The sequence below is a fragment of the Capricornis sumatraensis genome, chromosome 2, assembly GCF_032405125.1.
Source record: "Capricornis sumatraensis isolate serow.1 chromosome 2, serow.2, whole genome shotgun sequence".
Lineage (NCBI taxonomy): Eukaryota > Metazoa > Chordata > Mammalia > Artiodactyla > Bovidae > Capricornis > Capricornis sumatraensis.
The window spans coordinates 77,883,163-77,900,744 of record NC_091070.1 but is presented as its reverse complement, the minus strand read 5'-3'; the positions used below and the strand labels follow the sequence as shown (position 1 = coordinate 77,900,744).

General features: G+C 40.3%; 1 gene segment (V, D, J or C); it reads right to left on the bottom strand.

The window, feature by feature from the left end:
• Positions 1–1,851: 1,851 nt before the first annotated feature.
• LOC138097037 (T cell receptor delta variable 1-like) lies at positions 1,852–2,422 on the bottom strand. The segment is given in 2 exon segments: positions 1,852–2,165; positions 2,374–2,422. Coding segments are annotated over 2 exon segments (363 nt in total).
• Between the last annotated feature and the right edge of the window lie 15,160 nt (positions 2,423–17,582).

The following is a 17,582-nucleotide window of genomic DNA, read 5'->3' as shown; positions in this document are numbered from 1 at the left end:
CTTTTCTTAACCCAGTTAACCCTAGCTCTGGATTTGATGCTGGGTAATTAGGTCAATTAAAGGTAAAAAAGTTATATGAAATAAAAGACAAAATTGTTATATCTATACGAAGTAGCCTTGCTTCCCAGGTGGCTCTGTGGTAAAGAGTCTGCCTGCCAACCAGGTGGATTATTTTTATTTACACATCACACGTTTGTACATGTAGAAAATACCCCTCAGTTGGGAAGATCCCCTAGAGATGGGAATGGCAACCCACTCCAGTATTCTTGCCTGGGAAGTTCCATTGATAGAGGAGCCTGGCAGGCTACAGTCCATGGGGTTGTGAAGAGTTGGACATGACTGAGTAACTTTCACTTTCACTTTTAAAGATGCCTATGCAGCTCCATGGGGGGAAAGTTGGTCTTTCTAGGATCATAGAATAATTGGCTATTTGTATTTTTTGGAAGTAGCAGTGTTTTGTAGCTTTCTGTGTATAAGTTCTGTACATGTTTTCTTAGATTTATGCCTAAGGATTTAGGGTCTTTCTTGAGCCATTGTAAACAGCATTATATTATTAATTTAGATATCCACATGTTTATTGCTAGTATATAGAAATGCATTTGATTTTGTGTTTACCTTGTATATCCTGAGACTTTCTGAACCCACGTACTAGTTGTAGGAGTTTTGGAGGGTATATTCTTTGAGATTTTCTACATAGATAGAAAATAGTGGTAATTTGACTGCCTTTCTGGCTTAAAGGTTGTTTATATATTTACTTGCTTTACAGCACTGGCTACATCATCCAGCACTGTGCTGAAGGAGAGTGATTAAAGTGGATATTCTCCCTTTCTTCCCTTCCTTAGGGAAAAATATAGAGTCTTTTACCAGTAAACATATTAAGAGCTGTTGAGGAAACTCTCCATTATTCCTGTGTTTCTTAGTTTTGGACCATGGTAGACTACTGGATTTGGGCAAATGCTTTTTCTACACATTGCTGCTGATGAACTAGCTCATCTTATTGGTGACTCACAACTCCTCCGCTTCCCGTTAGATGTCCTCCTCATCTTCTTTGTCTTGGGCCAAGTGTGCGTGTAGCATGATGGCAAATGACAGCCGCTTCTCTTTAAGGTCACCCAGTATTGTGAGACTGAAGGAGGTGAGACAGACAAGTCTTTGTGGGTTCCAAGTGTCCTCACAGTTCAAGTACGACTTTATGTGTCACAGTTTGTCCATACTTTCGTCCTCACCAAACTTTCCTTTACAAATGTTACTCTAAGCTCACTTAAAGTGAATTCAGGCTCAACATCAGATATAAAAACAACAGCTTTGTACAGACTTGTCCACCAGCTCTAGCCATTGCCTGAGATTTTGTCCTTATAACTTATCTCTTATTCCACATCACCCGTGGTTCTGCTTTTCTGATTGTGCCCTGACACAAAGTCTAAGAGGAAATGACTAAGGACATGGTTTTGATGGTGACTCCACACAGCTAAACCCAGGTTTATGATGAAGTAAAACTGCCAGTTTAAAGTATTATGGGATAATCGAGACAACTTTACGCATGTTCTGTATGGTTGACTTAGAAATAAACTAAAAAGAAAAAAAGAAAAAAAAAAAGAAAAGCAATTCAGTATATTATATGGAGAAAAAAATTCAAGAGGAGAATGCATTAGTAGAAAGTTACTCTGGACACCTGTTTCCAATTACATAGAAGGAGCCTTTATCTAGAATTAAATCTTCTGATCCAGACCACAACTTAAACAACCACAGGACTATCATTTCTTGTCTGGGGTCTGTGTGCATTTCAGCTGGGGTCCTATAGCAGGGGAGCTCTCTCTTATCAAGTTCTGGGTTTTTGTACAGCTTTTCCTATTACTTCAAGCACTGTGAATCACAGAGAGCACAGAAGTACTTTGCAGAATCTTTCAGCTGTAAGGATGAAATGATGAGGCTGATGGATTTATCTGCTTTCTGGAAGTTTACAGAGTAGCGGCCACTCCTTGCATTGCTGTATTCTGAATACTGTTGAATAAGGTAAGTCATCTGTCCACTGGGAAGTTGCTTGTACCAAACAAGGTAGTAATAGCTCCAGCTTGTTTCATACCGACAGTTCAGGGTGACTGATTGCCCCACTTGGCTGGATATATCTGGCTGGTTTTGAGTAACTTTCTGGGCCACACAAGATGCTGTGGGGAAAAAAATCAGAAAACAAAGATGAAGCAGTGAATAAAATAGTGTAGGAGTTATTTAGGACTCAAAGACAAAAAATTAAATCCTAAGATGCTTGCTTTTCTCCAATCCTCATTGCCTCCCCAAGTCCCTGTGAAGCTCCACGCATCTGTGTGCAGGCCTTTCACCCTGAACACTCGCACCCACATTCGAAAGCATCCCTACCAGAGAAGGTGAAGGCCAGGAGCACCCAGAGCAGACTGGAGAGCCGCATGAGGCACAAATTTCCCTGCACAAATGTGTTCAGTTCTGCCTGAAGCTGAGAGTTCAGTGTCTTTGAGTGCCTGGCAGCACATATACATACTACCCCGTACCTGTGTGACTCCCCAGAACAGGAAGTGGGGGTTGTCATGTTCATAGACCATGTGGTCTGTGCACACACGGGAAAAAGTCTGGCTTACCACAAACCTTTACTTTGTCTGCTTATCTTTCCCTGGTCATTAAACTAGGCAGATCCTGAAACAAGGCATGGAAAAAGCATCAGTATTAAAATTTGAGCTGAGGGGAACTGAATATTAAGCAAGTTGACATACATCAATAATTATTCAGCAAAATGGTTTTTCCAGCTGATTTAAAATATAATTTACTATAGCCTATGAAATGTTCTGTTATCTAATAACTGGTCATTTATTTAGGCTATACTTAACTTTTCTCCATCCAGAATCTAATGACTCTTTAAGAAAACTTGCAGATCTTAGGCTTCTTGGTGAACGGAAATTTTATTCAAAATAATTATTGTATCTCTTTGTCTTTGAGTTCTATGGCTCTATTTAGGTTTTTCAATAAATGAAATTCAGTTCAGTTCAGTTCCGTCGCTCATTCGTTTCAGACTCTTTGCGAACCCATGAATCGCAGCACACCAGGCCTCCCGGTCCATCACCAACTCCCGGAATTCACTCAGACTCGCGTCCATCGAGTCAGTGATGCCATCCAGCCATCTCATTCTCTGTCGTCCCCTTCTCCTCCTGCCCTCAATCCCTCCCAGCATCAGAGTCTTTTCCAATGAGTCAACTCTTCGCATGAGGTGGCCAAAGTACTGGAGTTTCAGCTTTAGCATCATTCCTTCCAAAGAACACCCAGGGCTGATCTTTAGAATGGACTGGTTGTATCTCCTTGCAGTCCAAGGGACTCTCAAGAGTCTTCTCCAACACCACAGTTCAAAAGCACCAATTCTTCGGTGCTCAGCCTTCTTCACAGTCCAACTCTCACATCCATACATGACCACAGGAAAAACCATAGCCTTGACTAGACGGACCTTAGTTGGCAAAGTAACGTCTCTGCTTTTGAATATGCTATCTAGGTTGGTCGTAACTTTTCTTTCAAGAAGTAAGCGTCTTTTAATTTCATGGCTGCAGGGTCTTGTTACCACCATTAAAATCATGACATAGAGTTGTTTCATCTCTCTAAAGAAACCCTCTTTTTACACCCTCCCGAGGCCTGCAATTCTTTATAATCCAGGTCACTACTGACCTCCTTTCATCTTTATATTTTGTCCTGTTGAGAATGTTGTAAAAGTAGAATCACACTACATATACAGTCATAAAATCTGATAAGTGTAATCATATACCATTTAGCCTCTGAGATTGATGTTTTTACTCAGCATAACATCCTGAGACCCATCTGGACTACTGCATATATCAATAGTCTGTTCCTTTTAATCACTACAGACTGTCCCCAACTTGTGATAATTCAATTTAGAATTTTTGACTTTACAGTAGTGAGAGAGTGATATGCTTTCAGTAGACACCATACTTGGAATATTGAAATTTTATCTTTTCCTAGGCTAGCAACATGTAGTATTGTTTCCTGGTGATTCTGGGCAGCAAGAATGAGCTGAGCTGCTGGCCAGCCTCAAAATCATGAGTGGAAACAACTAACACATTTACAGCCATTTCATACCCATATAACCATCCTGATTTTCACTTTCAGGACAGTATTTATACATAGCATAAGATTTTCATTATTTTAGTATAAAATAGACTGTGAGATGATTTTTTCCCCCACTGTAAGCTAATGCAAGTATTGGTCACATTTAAGGGAAGCTAGGTTAAATATATTAGATGGATTTTCTTTTTTTATATTTTAATTGATTTTTATTGGAGTAAAATGTTAGTTCCTGCAGTGCGGCAAAGTGAATGAGTTTTACATGTATATATTTATCTCTACTCTTTTTTAGATTTCCTTTCCATATTAAATGAACTTTTGACTTCCTATTGTTTCAACTTAAAATGATTTGTTGCAAAACAACCCTCTTGAAGTTGAGAAAGATGTATAAATAATATTTCATTGTGTGAATGTACTACAGGATATTTATCTGTTCATTCAGTGAAGATCACTGGTTGATTTCCAGTATTAAGAATTCAGCAAGTGAATATTTAAGTGTATTTGAAATTCTTAGACTGTTTTCTAGAATGACTGGGCCATTCAACCATCAGCAATGCATGAGTGATCCAACTTCTCTGCATCCTTGCCAGAACTTGGTATTGTTGGTATTTTTAATTCTAGCCCTTATGATATATGTAAAGCGGTATCTCTTTGTGGTTTTAATTTGGATTTCCCTAATACAATTTAGGAGCATATTCTTTGTATTTCCTACATAGATAATCATGTTACCAGCAAATAGTGGCAGTTTTACTTGTTTCAGCTCCATAAGATCGTTACATCCACTTTCTTTACAGCATTTGCTCCAACATCTAGCACTGTACCGAAAGAGGGACAAGAATGGACACTCTGGCTTTTTTCTCTTTCTTAGAGAAAATTATAGTCTTTTACTAGTAAGAATACCTTTAGCTATTGAGGAAATTCCCCACTATTCTTGTGATTCTCAGAGTTTTCATCATAATTGATTACTGAATTTTTGCAAATCCTTTTTCTCTGACTAGATTAATATGATGATATGATTCTTCTTTTCTACCCTGCTAATGTGAATTCTATCCATTGATTTTCAATATTAAAGTGTTTTGCACCCTTGAAAGAAATTACATTTGTGCTTGGTATATTACTCATTTTACATATCAATGAATTTTACTTGCTAAAATATTTTAAGAAATTTGGGTCTATCTTCTAGATAAAAGATATTTCCCTGTAGTTTTCAGTTCTTTATGGTCTTTGTCTGATTTTGGCATCAGGGTAATACTAGCCTCATAAAATGAGTGAAGAATTATTGTCTTTCTATTGTCTGCAAGAAACTGTGTATAATTCATGTTAATTCCTCTTCAATGTTTGACAGAATTCTTCAATGACACTGAATCTGGGGATTTTTTTTTTTTATTATTAAAATTCAATCCTCATAGACATCATGACTTCAACTTTCTCTGGCCCCTGCTCTGAGGAGAGATAAAGAGAGACCGCTGGAGCCCACAGTGAGGTTTGGGGACAGACAGCAGGTGCTTCCAGAGCACTGTGCCTCTGCACAGAAGTAGGTTCCTGCATCTGAGAGCTGGGCAGCAGCGAGGTGCAGGGAGCCGTGCTGTCTGGTCTCTCCAAGCCGACCTGTCAGTCTTTGCTCCGTCTTCGCTTCTCCAGGCTTAGTTAATATCATCAAGAAGACAGGACTGCCCCCAGGCCTCTGCTTATACCACTGTAAGCTGTAAAATGTGCTTGAGGAATTGCAGTATGTGGTGAAGTTCTCTCCTTCTTGCAGAAGCAAGAATTCAGGAAAATGCTTTATCTGTTGTCCATTCATTTCTGTTCAGAAAAGCAATGAGAAGTAACAGAGAAAGTCTCATTAGATGTTTATTCTCTCCGCTATAATGGTCTCTTTCATTCTTCTTGTGTATTTTCTCCTTCTTTCCATGTCTCCCTCCCCAACTCCCTCTGTCTCCCTCCCACATTTTAGTTGTTATGTATTTCTCAACATCTGGCTCTCAGTCAGAAAATCCCACTCCTACAGTTGCCTGCAGATAAGATTCCTCTGTGCTGAATTTTCTGGGAGGAATCAAACTCACCTGATATTTGTATCCATAAGATCAACACTGGTGCTAACAGTAGCATCTCCCTTTTCTTCCTCTTCAGAAAGAGTTGCTGAATCTGCCTGCTCCTAAAAGGGTTTCCCTTGTATCAGCTTCTTCCAGACCTATAGAAATGTAGTCTATACTGCCTTTTGGAAAGAAAATAGACAGGAGTGACTACAATCTGAGACAGCCAGTCAGACTTACTACCTTATTACCCGCCCATCTTCCCCAGGGAGTGTCTATGTTTGCAGATGCTGCCCCTCTGTGACTGGATCAAAAATTGCTGATCCAGTAATACTTGGTAAATAGTGGTTACTCAAACATTTGTTGAATGATAAATAAATGTGTAGGTTTACTTGTGTGAGAATTTGAATGCAAATGTCCCAAAGAGTAATTTAATTAATTACTCTTTAATTTAATTTAAAAATGCCCTTCCATGAATGTAAACAATCAGGAGTTGCTTGTAGCTATTTAGAAATGTCACCTTTGGAAAACTGTGTGAGCCCCAGTAGCCCTTGTTCTGCCATTACAAATTATCACAAATTTGATGGCTCCAAAAAGCAAGAATTGGTTGCCTACAATCTGGAGGTCAGAAGTCTGACAACAAGGTGTCAGCAGGAACAGACTACTTCCAAATGAGGAGAGAATCTTTCCTTGCTCTTCTGGCTTCTGGTGGCTCCAGGTCCTCCTTTGCTAGTGACTGTATATCTCCAACCTCCTCCTCCATCGAGAAGACCTCACAAGGCCTTCTCACCTGTGTGTGTCTTAAAAGGACACTTGTCACTGGATTGAGGCCCCACCAAGATAATCCAGTATGATTGGATATTTATACCCTTTTCCCAATTACATTTGAAAAGTTTCTGTGTTAAATAAGTTCACATTCACAGTTTCCATGGATTAGGATGTGAATGTATATTTTGGGGCCCACCTTCTAACTCACTATAGGATCTTTAATGTCTTTGAACTGTTGCCATGCAGTTATATAAATGGTAGACATCTCAAAACTTCTTTAAAGTCAAAAGTAAATCTGAATCTGAATTACTTTATATATAGAAACAAAAAGAGAAGCAGGTTTAGGATGTAATGGAAAAGGAAAATCCCATGAGTTAACAAAGCTCTTTGAAATGCACATCATTGGGATAACTTTTCCTTTTCAGGCATGTTGGGTTTGAACCCCAAACGAAGACAAATCTAGGAATGCTATGGTGGTGAAGGCTCCACTCCCACCCTAAAAGAGCAATGGGTCTGCAGCAGCACTCGGGGATGCTTTAAAAGTTCCCTGGTCTTCATGCAGATCAGGAGCCCTGCTGCAGTTTACACAGAAGGATGTAAAACCAAGACAGAATAGTTACCCACTGGAGAAGGTTGCTCTTTCCCAAATCACACCATCGTATTTGCCATAGCCCATCTCCGGGTCTTGTGCTGTGAATGAGATATTTGCTAAATGAAAAGAAGGGAACCTGACCATGCTTTGGTTTGTGGACTAAAAGGAATCTCTTCATGCCTCGTAGGAAACAGTTTGAATGAATATAAATATAAGATGGCCCTCAGTAGCAAATATTCTTGTCAAACCATCTTAAGAGGGGACCAGATTCAGGAATATTTATAATTAAAAGTTAGCAATATTATCCTCTAAGATTTTGCAAAACCAATACAATATTGTAAAGTAATTAACCTCCAATTAAAATAAATAAATTTATATTTTTTTAAAAAAAGAAATAATGTTGCTTGAACTGGGCTGTAAAGGTTGAGTACATATAAATGTTTTAAACAAGTATTTGGAAAGAACCATTCTGATCAAAGAGGACAGTATCTGCAAAGGTTCACATTAAGGAAAGAGCTTAATACTAGCATAAATGGTTTTATTTTAAAGTGGCTGATGTACATCTAGAGTATGTGGCAGAAAAGGGTGAATGAGAAAACTAGAAGTAACTCAGGGAAAAATTGTACATTGCCTTGTAATCCTTAATATAACATTTGATCTTTACAATTTCTAATGGTTCTTCATTATCCAAAGATGAGAAGGAAGCAAACTAACTTTATATGTTATTGTTGTTATTATTGTTGTTATTGTTGTTCAGTTGGTAAGTCATGTCCAGTTCTTTGTGACCCCATTAACTTCAGCACGCCAGGCTCCTCTGTCCATGGGATTTCCCAGGCAAGAATACTGGAGTGGGTTGCCATTTCCTTCTCCTATATATATATATATATAAACTCTGTGGTCATGTAGAAGTCAGATTCAAAGAGTTGAGAATAAAGGCAGGAAGAGAGTGAAGAGGCCTTTGCAGTTATCCAAGTGAGAGGTGCTAAATGCTTGGATTAGGGGAGCTGCAAGGAGTATGGAGATGAGGAAGTGGATAGGGTCCTATTTGAGAAGTAAACTGACATGACCTTGATGGTTATTAAGGTCTATGTGCTTCATTAGTGCTCTGGTGCCAGTTTGCCACAAGGAATGTATTTATTCTATCAGCTCACGTGGAAACTAGTGGCCAAAGTTACCTCCAGTGACCCTGCTCCCTGATATCTGGGACCTTGTGTAGCCCCCGCACACACTGAGTCCAGGCTGTCTGCATGACTTACTACAGTAAACAGATGAGCAGAAGTTCACAGCATGCCAGTTCTGAGGCGAGAGGTGGCGACTCTTTGGCAGTTGGCACTTCTGTGGTTTTGGAAGCCCTGAGGCACAGTGTAAGATGCCCAGCTTCCTCAGGGCCACAGAGAGACCACATGAATGGGCCATGGTCAGTCCTGAGAACGTCTCAAGGAGAGATGAGCCCGGGCCTCTGAGATTTCAGCTGAGCCTCAGCTTGCAGTCAACCGCATTAAGTGAGTAAATTGAGGGATTCCAGTGCAACTGAGCCCCCTTTCACAGCACTGAGCAGAGGTATCATGAGATAATTAAACAGTAAGTTTTGAGGTGGTTTGTTGTGCAGCAAAACACAGTGACACTGAAGCCCATGAAGAGAATCCTGTTGAAGACTTGTGAGACATTAGCAAGAATAAAATGTGTTTTTCCTCTTTCTGATTTCTGATTGTCTCTAAGAGCTGGACCTGAAACATCTGTCTATTTCACCAAACTTCATTTCGCTTGTGGTCTGAGTGCTCCTGCCTTAGCAGAGAAGATTAGCTGGTGATGCTCAGGTGTGATAGGAGAAGGCAATGGCAACCCACTCCAGTACTCTTGCCTGGAAAATCCCATGGGCAGAGGAGCCTGGTGGGCTGCAGTCCATGGGGTTGCTAAGAGTCAGACACGACTGAGCGACTTCACTTTCACTTTTCACTTTCATGCATTGGAGAAGGAAATGGCAACCCACTACAGTGTTCTTGCCTGGAGAATCCCAGGGACAGGAGATCCTGGTGGTCTGCCATCTATGGGTTCGCACAGAGTTGGACACAACTGAAGTGACTTAGTAGCAGCAGCAGCTCAGGTGATAAGAGTCTTGGGCCCCACAGAACAGGAGCAGGTGGTTGGTTGCTCATGTTGGGGCCCTACAGTAAACAGGGAGATGTGAGCTTTCCTTGTTCAATTTGATTTTTATATTTCATTCATTCTTCTCACTCCATGTGGCTTTAAAAAATGAGGGACTATTTAATAGGTCAGATCTGTGTCTCTATAAGTAACACAACAAACAGAATATTTTCAATTTCAAATCCATTTGAGAACCCAAAGAAACTAAAAAGTTTGGTGCATGTTTGCTTGGTTACATATGAATTTCATAAAGACACAGGTATTTTTTAAGGAATCTCACTTCCAGGTTTGCATTTTCCCCATGTTTATAAGAGTAGATTTTCCAAGTTATGTGCCGCTGCATCCAGGAATTTATTACGTGTGTGGAAAGTGCTTTATCTCCTTACCCCCTAAGGTGAGGAAGAACCCAGGGAATGTGGAATCACAGGTCAGTTTCAAGCAGCATTCTATACTGAAGTGCTGTACAAATGTAATCAATTTCTATATGTTCTTTGGTATGAAAAATACATAAAGCACTGTGTCACAGCAACATACAGTATAGACAAATCTTGTCCTTGCTTTTTCTCTGTGCTTTTTGTTTCTGCCAATTCAGAGTTAGCTAAAACACAGGGTCTTCACTGATAGTATTAGAAATTTCTTCCATTGATCTTTAGGCCAATAATGTTGAAGATCCAGTTTGGGAAGTCGACCAGCAGCTCTTTTTTTGCATGTTGTTTAATTCCATTAACACTACTGTACAATGAACTACAGGTTCACCTCACTCACTTCTGTGCTCTACCTTCCAGTTCTATGCACATTCATATAGCAAAATGGGTTCAACTATTTGCAATCTGATGGACAGATAGATTCATTACTGCCTTGTGAATGATCTTTGAAAAAGAAATCTTTCACATGAATGTCTCTTAAATAGTTTCGCTCTGAGGGATTTGTATGCAAACCGGTATTATTTTTATAATATGTATTATCTTTCCTAAACATAATGACACTAATAAATCTTTTAAAATATGAATTTATGAAAGAGAGAGAGCACAATCGCACCATACTTCAGGAGGCTAGACAGAGGCTCGATATTAATTACTATTGTGTATGGTGGGGAGAAACCTGAAAGCATAAGCTATAAGATGAAGAGGCCCAGATGCAAATTAATCCGTGTTGACAAACCCCAGAAAGACCCCAGAATTAGCAGCCTGTGCCAGAGGAGCCTGGCGGGCTACCGTCCATAGCTGCACAGAGTTGGGCACACCTGAAGCGACTCAGCAGCAGCACAGCACCAGTGCGAAATTAAGTGAAGGTGTTAATCACTCAGTCGTGTCCAGCTCTTTGTGACTCCATGGATGATAGCCCACCAAACTCCTCTGCCCATGGAATTATCCAGGCAAGAATACTGGAATGGGTAGCCATTCCCTCCTCCAGGGGATCTTCTTGACCCAGGGATCGAATACAGATCTCCTGCATTGTGGGCAGATTCTTTACTGTCTGAGTCATCAGAGAAGCCCAATATGGTATTAAACTGGTGGGTTACTTGAAAATCTGCAAAATGAGCTCAGGATTAGAAAATTGATCAGCTTCATGTACCTGGAAATTACTAAGTAAGAAACTTTGATCCTGGAGTTCAGTTACTTATTCATTATCACAGTTACAATATAAACTGGGGGAGAGACCAAGTTTAGTAGTGAATTTCCCCTATCAATGCTTCTTCCAGACATCACAGTGATTTTTAAAAATGCAAACAACCACACAGTAAAGAAATGACATACAGATATTCATGTAGCGGGAAGTTTGAACTAAAGCAAACCAAAATCTCCGAGTTAAATGAGACAGAATTGACTGTTCTGATAGAAAACATACAGACTGCCATGCCAGATGTGTGAGACAGCATATCCCCATATTACATTCATGCACATAAGGAAATACCATAAAGACTAGCTCTTAGGATGTAGCAATAGTGAAGGGTAAATATTACCCAGGAATAACCATATTATTTTAAATAGGTTTGAAACTATCTAGTTTACTTGGAATCACAGGAAAACAGGAGCCTAGGAATTGGAACCAATGATATGGCCAATATACTGGTGGTAGTGGAGACTAGTGATGTTTAGAAACAGTCCAGTTAGTTGAGGGAGCTACAGTGACTGGAATGCCTGTTTATCTATGTCTGCATTTCCCCCTGATTACTGAAAACGCTGTCTTTCATTGAATTTCCCTTTTCCTCCTGACAATGGCTCTTCCTCAACGCTGGTCCCAGAGCAGCAGCAGGCACGGGTTTGGGTATGGGCTGCAGGGGGCTTAGTGGCACTGTGTGGGGGCACAGAGGTAGGTGGCTGAGTCTTCAGGCTGGGATCCTCTGACGTGCATGGAGCTGTAGCCCTCCTTAGTATTCAGAGTGACTCTCACTCGTCCTTGCTTCTTTTCATCCCCATTTACACTTATTACAAACAGGTTCTTGAGGCCCTTTGCAGGTTCCCATCTGTACCAGTGTAAAGCATAGAAAGAGCTGGAAGGGAAACTGCAGGTGAAATTGGTGCTCTCTCCTTCCTGAACCCACAGCAAGGGAGGACGCTGCTCCACAGTCAAGAGGCTGCTCACTCCTGTTCAGAAAGACAAGGTCACACATAGAAACTGATTTCTCTACAGTGTTCATTGCCTTCACACATTCCCAAATATTAGAGTCTTGAGGTGCCTGACTGCATCTCCCTCCTTCCCCATCACCACCCAGATTGTTCAGAATGTCTTCAGCAGCCCCAGGACTTACGGCCAAGATGAAGCCACAGGATCAGCCATGAGGCTGGTAAAGGGTTCCTTTCCATTTATCCTGATCAAGTATCCTCAGCAGAGGAACGTTCTGCAGCCTAGATCTGTGAAACATGCTGGTTCAGAAAATAGGTTTCTGTACCTGGTTGCCCAACCAATCAGAGACAAGACCACATACACGTGCTAGAAACACACCAACCATTTCTGCCCTAGAATCAGTTGCCTGTGGTTCAAAATGAGGGATCAAACACTGCTTTCTTGAGACCAACTTCACAAACATTGAGATGAGCTCACCACACAAAGAGAACTAACAACCTTTCAGAAGTGGGCTGCTTAATCATGGACCGCTACTATTCAACTGGAGAGAGTGGGATGGTAGTATGTGACATGAATTCTGCTTTGGTTAAGAATCTTTATATGTATTTTAAACAAAATTTTTAAAACTTTCAAATTCCCCAAATAGAAATGTTCACCCACATAATGTGATAAGTTTTCTTTTGCTTCATGTACATTATTCTAATATGAAAGTCACACAATAGAGTTACTATTATTCCTAATTTACAAATACCAAAACTGTAGCTCAAAGAGTTTGGGTGATTAACTCAAGGTGAAATATCAGGGAAGTGGCATAGTAAGAATTAGAACACTTATCTCTCTGGTATGGAGCATATCGTGTTTGGAATTTGTCATGCCCCTACGTTTATAATATTCTGTAAATGTTTTAAATGTCAGAGGTTATATGTTTTAAAAATAATAGGAGTCTACTTGTTGATTTTCTTTCTTTTTTTAAAAAGAATTTCCTTGATGTCAATCATTTTTAAAGACTTTATTGAATTTGTTACAATATTGCTTCTGGGTTTTTAAATTTTTGGGGGGGTGGGGACAAGGCATGTGGGATCTTATCTCCCCGATCAAGAATCAAGCCAGCACAGCACCCACTGCACTGGATAAGCACTTTAAGGACAATATGATACTATATTAAGATAGTTACTCTTGGGATGAGGAAAGGTTTGTGCTCTAAGTAAGGTATGGAGGGAGGGCTCCACGCTGACACTTACTCTGCAACACCAGGCAAGGTATTGAACCTCTCTCATGTTCAATTTCCATTTCTGTGAATAGTCAGTATCCTTCTGCTGGGCACTGGGCTCACAATGGGATTCATCATCGCATTCACTTCTCCTAACAACCCTGCATGGTAGATTCTATCAATATCCACATTGCAGATACGAGGGAACTGAAGCATAAAATAATTAAATGATACTCCCAAGATCACTCAACTAATGAGTGGTAGGTTTAGAAACATAATCCAAGTCTTCCATCTCAGGCACTGTTACATTGCCTCCCAAAAGTAGCGTGGACCCAACCTTGAAGGGTTAGGATAAGAAGCGAGTGAGAACACACCTGAAAATCACCTTACACAACACTTTCCCTAGCGTAGATACTCAGTCAGATGCAAGCAATACACAGAACGTTGAGGATTTGGGAGCCAAACTTTCAAATTGCAAAGGAGTCTATCCACAAGATAGAGCTTAATATTTTTTGAGGTATATTTGGCAGTTTAAATGGTAGATTTCATGTATTTTCAAAAGTTTCCATGGTCTATCATGTTCTTTGTGTTCAGGGAAAATCAGTTCATTAGGGTGTTATATTGAGAGATTGAGATGTTGTTCAGTGTTTGCTATGATTGCTTAATTTTTTCTCCATTTTTGAGTCTTGCTCCCATCCTCAGAATATTTCTATACTATATTACAAGAAAGAACAGAGCAGTAGAAACAATTTCACCTACCAGTAGAAGAAGGAAAAAAGAAAACAACCCTTTGTGCAATTATTCTGAGCTTCCTCTCCAAGGTAGCCTGTTACTTGCCAGCCAAAATCATCGCATGTAAGATGTTACAAGAAAACATGAAGATACTTTTTAGCCAAACCACTATATGTCATTTGAAGTGGATCATTTTCACATCTGGTAGGCAAAGATTAAAAACCAGCCAGTTGTCCCGAATCTTCTCATCTCCTGTGATTTCTGCATTGAGACGTTTACTGACTTTGGTTCAACAATGGCAGCCCCTGTTTTGACTAGCGTGCGTGCGTACTTGCTCAGCCTCTGTCTTTGAAACCTCTGGACTGTAGCCACTCGGGCTCTTCAGTCCATGGGATTCTCCAGGCACATTAAAACAACTAGGTTTGCCCGCAGTTTAATCCATGATTGCTAGAGGGCAGCAAGGTGCCCAGTGTCAGCCTCACATGAAATATTTAGCAGGCCACCAGGTGGCAGTGTTTTCGCTTTCATTCTTGCTACGCAGTCGCTGGAGCCTGATTGTCTGGGAATGCAAATAGTAAAGTATTCACAAAGGCGTGACATTTGAGTTTTCAGAGGTGCACCATGTAAATGTTTTGAGGGATAGCATCACAGCAGAGAGGGCAAAGGCAACGGGCACAGGTCTTGATATACAAGATGCTTGGAGTGTTTAAGGAGTAATATCTCTTCTTTTCCTGTAGCCTCTTGTTTTTCCAGGCACACTACAACTAACAAACTTGCTAAAGCATTTAGCACTTAACTGGATAGTGGATGATTTCCTCATCTACTGATCCTGGGGCAGTTTGTACCTAGGTTTACCATCTTCTTTCCTAGTTGCCTTTAGTTTCCAGTTTAAACTTGTATAATTTCACCATCACTGAGACATCCAGCTGCCTTGTCTTAGATCCAAGTGCCTCTCCATACCCAAACTGTCTCTTAAGGAGCCCTCTAAGATGGTACACTCTGGAAGACAATAAAAGTTTGGGACACTTTTCACAGTTAGAAAAGTTATGTCTCACTTCTCAAAGATTAAAAGATATGGAACAATAAAATCTGTCTCATAGGGTTTTAACACAAAAATTAGATAATGGATTGTAAATTCATCCCATGCCTTACTATATTATAGTAAGCTCAATAAATATCAACTTTCTTTATTCTGCTAAAGATTACCTTTCCTTCAAAGTCCACTTCTGTGACCTACTTTCCAATCTCATCCCCACCCCCCCACCCCCCACCACTACATTGCTTTCCATATAGTGTTATTCCTGAATAAGGAGCTTGAAGTTAAGTACAACAGTGAGTGGAGATTCTGGCTATGAGCAAAGAGATTATAGAATAGGTAATACATGAGGTAGTTATAAATACCAGTTACAACCATGTGGCCATTTGCAGTAACAAAAAATATAATAGTTATGAAATTACTTTCATTTTATATGAATATATTTATGTATGCATTAACCATTTTTAACTTCCATCTCCAGTTTTCCTTCCTGTAGTAGCATAAAATGTGCTACTACAAGTTAATTTGTATCTCCTTGTATCTCAGTAGTCAAGTTAAAGAATTCAATGGATCCTCTGATTCAGGTATCAGAGGAAAGAGCATCACCCCTAAATGGATAAATGAACTTGGTATTCTCTTTGAGGGAGAGAGGTTGCTTTGGTTGATTGAAGAAATAATTGCATCATATTAACAGGAAGCATAATTTTCCTGTTGTCCTTATTAGAAAGTTGTGTTGTTCAAGGAGGTACCGATGAATACCTAGTTAACAAGGAGGGAAGTTAACTAGTTAAAGTATTATGGTACCTTTGTACTGTTTCAGCTTAACTATCTGGAAATCTATTTCCTCGAATTTGCTTCCCTTTTTGTTCTGGGTTAGGCTTGGCTATGAAAGAGATTTGTGTGAGTTTTGGAAGGTACTTGTGATGAAGCAGCCATATTTTTATGTTCCGTGGGTTGGTGCAGAGCTCCAGGGGCTATGGCAATACATACTGTTGCTGCTGCTCTGATAGTTCAACTTGTTATTGACTCACAACTCCTCTACCTCCCACCAGATCTCTTACTCACGTTCTCTTAGACCAAGTATGCATGAAGCATGATGGCAAATGACATCCACTTCTCCTGAAGTTCACGCACTACTATGAGACTGAAGGAAGTAAGAGACAGACAAGTTTTAGTGTGTCTTGTGGGCTCCACTGTCCTCATACACTTCCATACATGTCACAGTTTCTCCATGCTTATGTCCACATCCAACTCTCCTTCACAAATGTTACTCTAGTTCACTTAGAGTGAATTAGGCTCAACACCAAATACAAATACAACAGTTTTTATGGACTCTTCCACCAGCCCTAGCTACTGCCTGTGTTCTAATCCTTATAACTTATCTCTCACTCTGCATCACTGGTGGTTCCCCTTCTCTGATTGTGCCCCAACACAAAATCTGAGAGGAAAGGACTAAGGAAATGATTTTCAGGACGATTTCAGCTTCTAAACCCAGATTCGTGATGTGAGGATCTTTAGGTGAAATTGCCATTTTATATTCTTATGGGGAAAGTTTTCCAATTTAGACAACTTTACACATGCTCTGGATGGTTGACTTAAAAGTCAAAAATTCAAGATGAGAATATAGCAGTAGACAATTACCCTGGACACTTGCTTCCAAATGACATGGAAGGAGCTTTCTTTCAGTATTAAATCTTCTGATCCAGACCACAGATGAAACAAGCACAGGACTATCATTTCTTGTCTGGGATCTGCAGGTATGTATTTTGGCGGTAGTCCTGCAGCAGGGGTGGGAGGGGGTGGGGTTGTGGGGGAGGGGGGTCTTCTCTCTTATCCAGCTCAGGAGTTTTTGTTCAGCTTTTCCAATCACTTCAACCACTGTGAGTTCCCAGAGAGCACAGAAATACTTTGCAGAGTCTTCCAGCTTTAAGGCTGAGATAATGAGGCTGATTGATGGCTTTACGTGATCTCTGAAAATTTATGGAGTAGCGGCCATCCCTTGCATTTGGGCTATAAGAATTCTGGCCAATAAGGTAAATCATCTCTCCACTGGGAAGCTGCTTATACTAAAAAATGTTATAACTGCTCCAACTTGTCTCATACTGACAGTTCATGGTGGCTGACTCCCCATCTTGACTGGATATGTCTGGCTGGTCTTGAGTAACTTTCTGGGCCACACCAGATCCTGTGGAAAAAATCAGAAACCCGAGATGAAGCAGTGAATAAAATAGTGTAGGAAATAGACTCATTTAGGTCTCTAAAATAAAAACCAAACTGAAATCATAAGACACTTGCTTTTTCCCGGTCCTCCTTTCCTCCCCAAGTCCCTGTGAAGCTCCATGTGCCTGTGTGCAGTCCTTTCACCCTGAACGTTTACACCTAGGTTTAGAAGCGTCCCTACCAGAG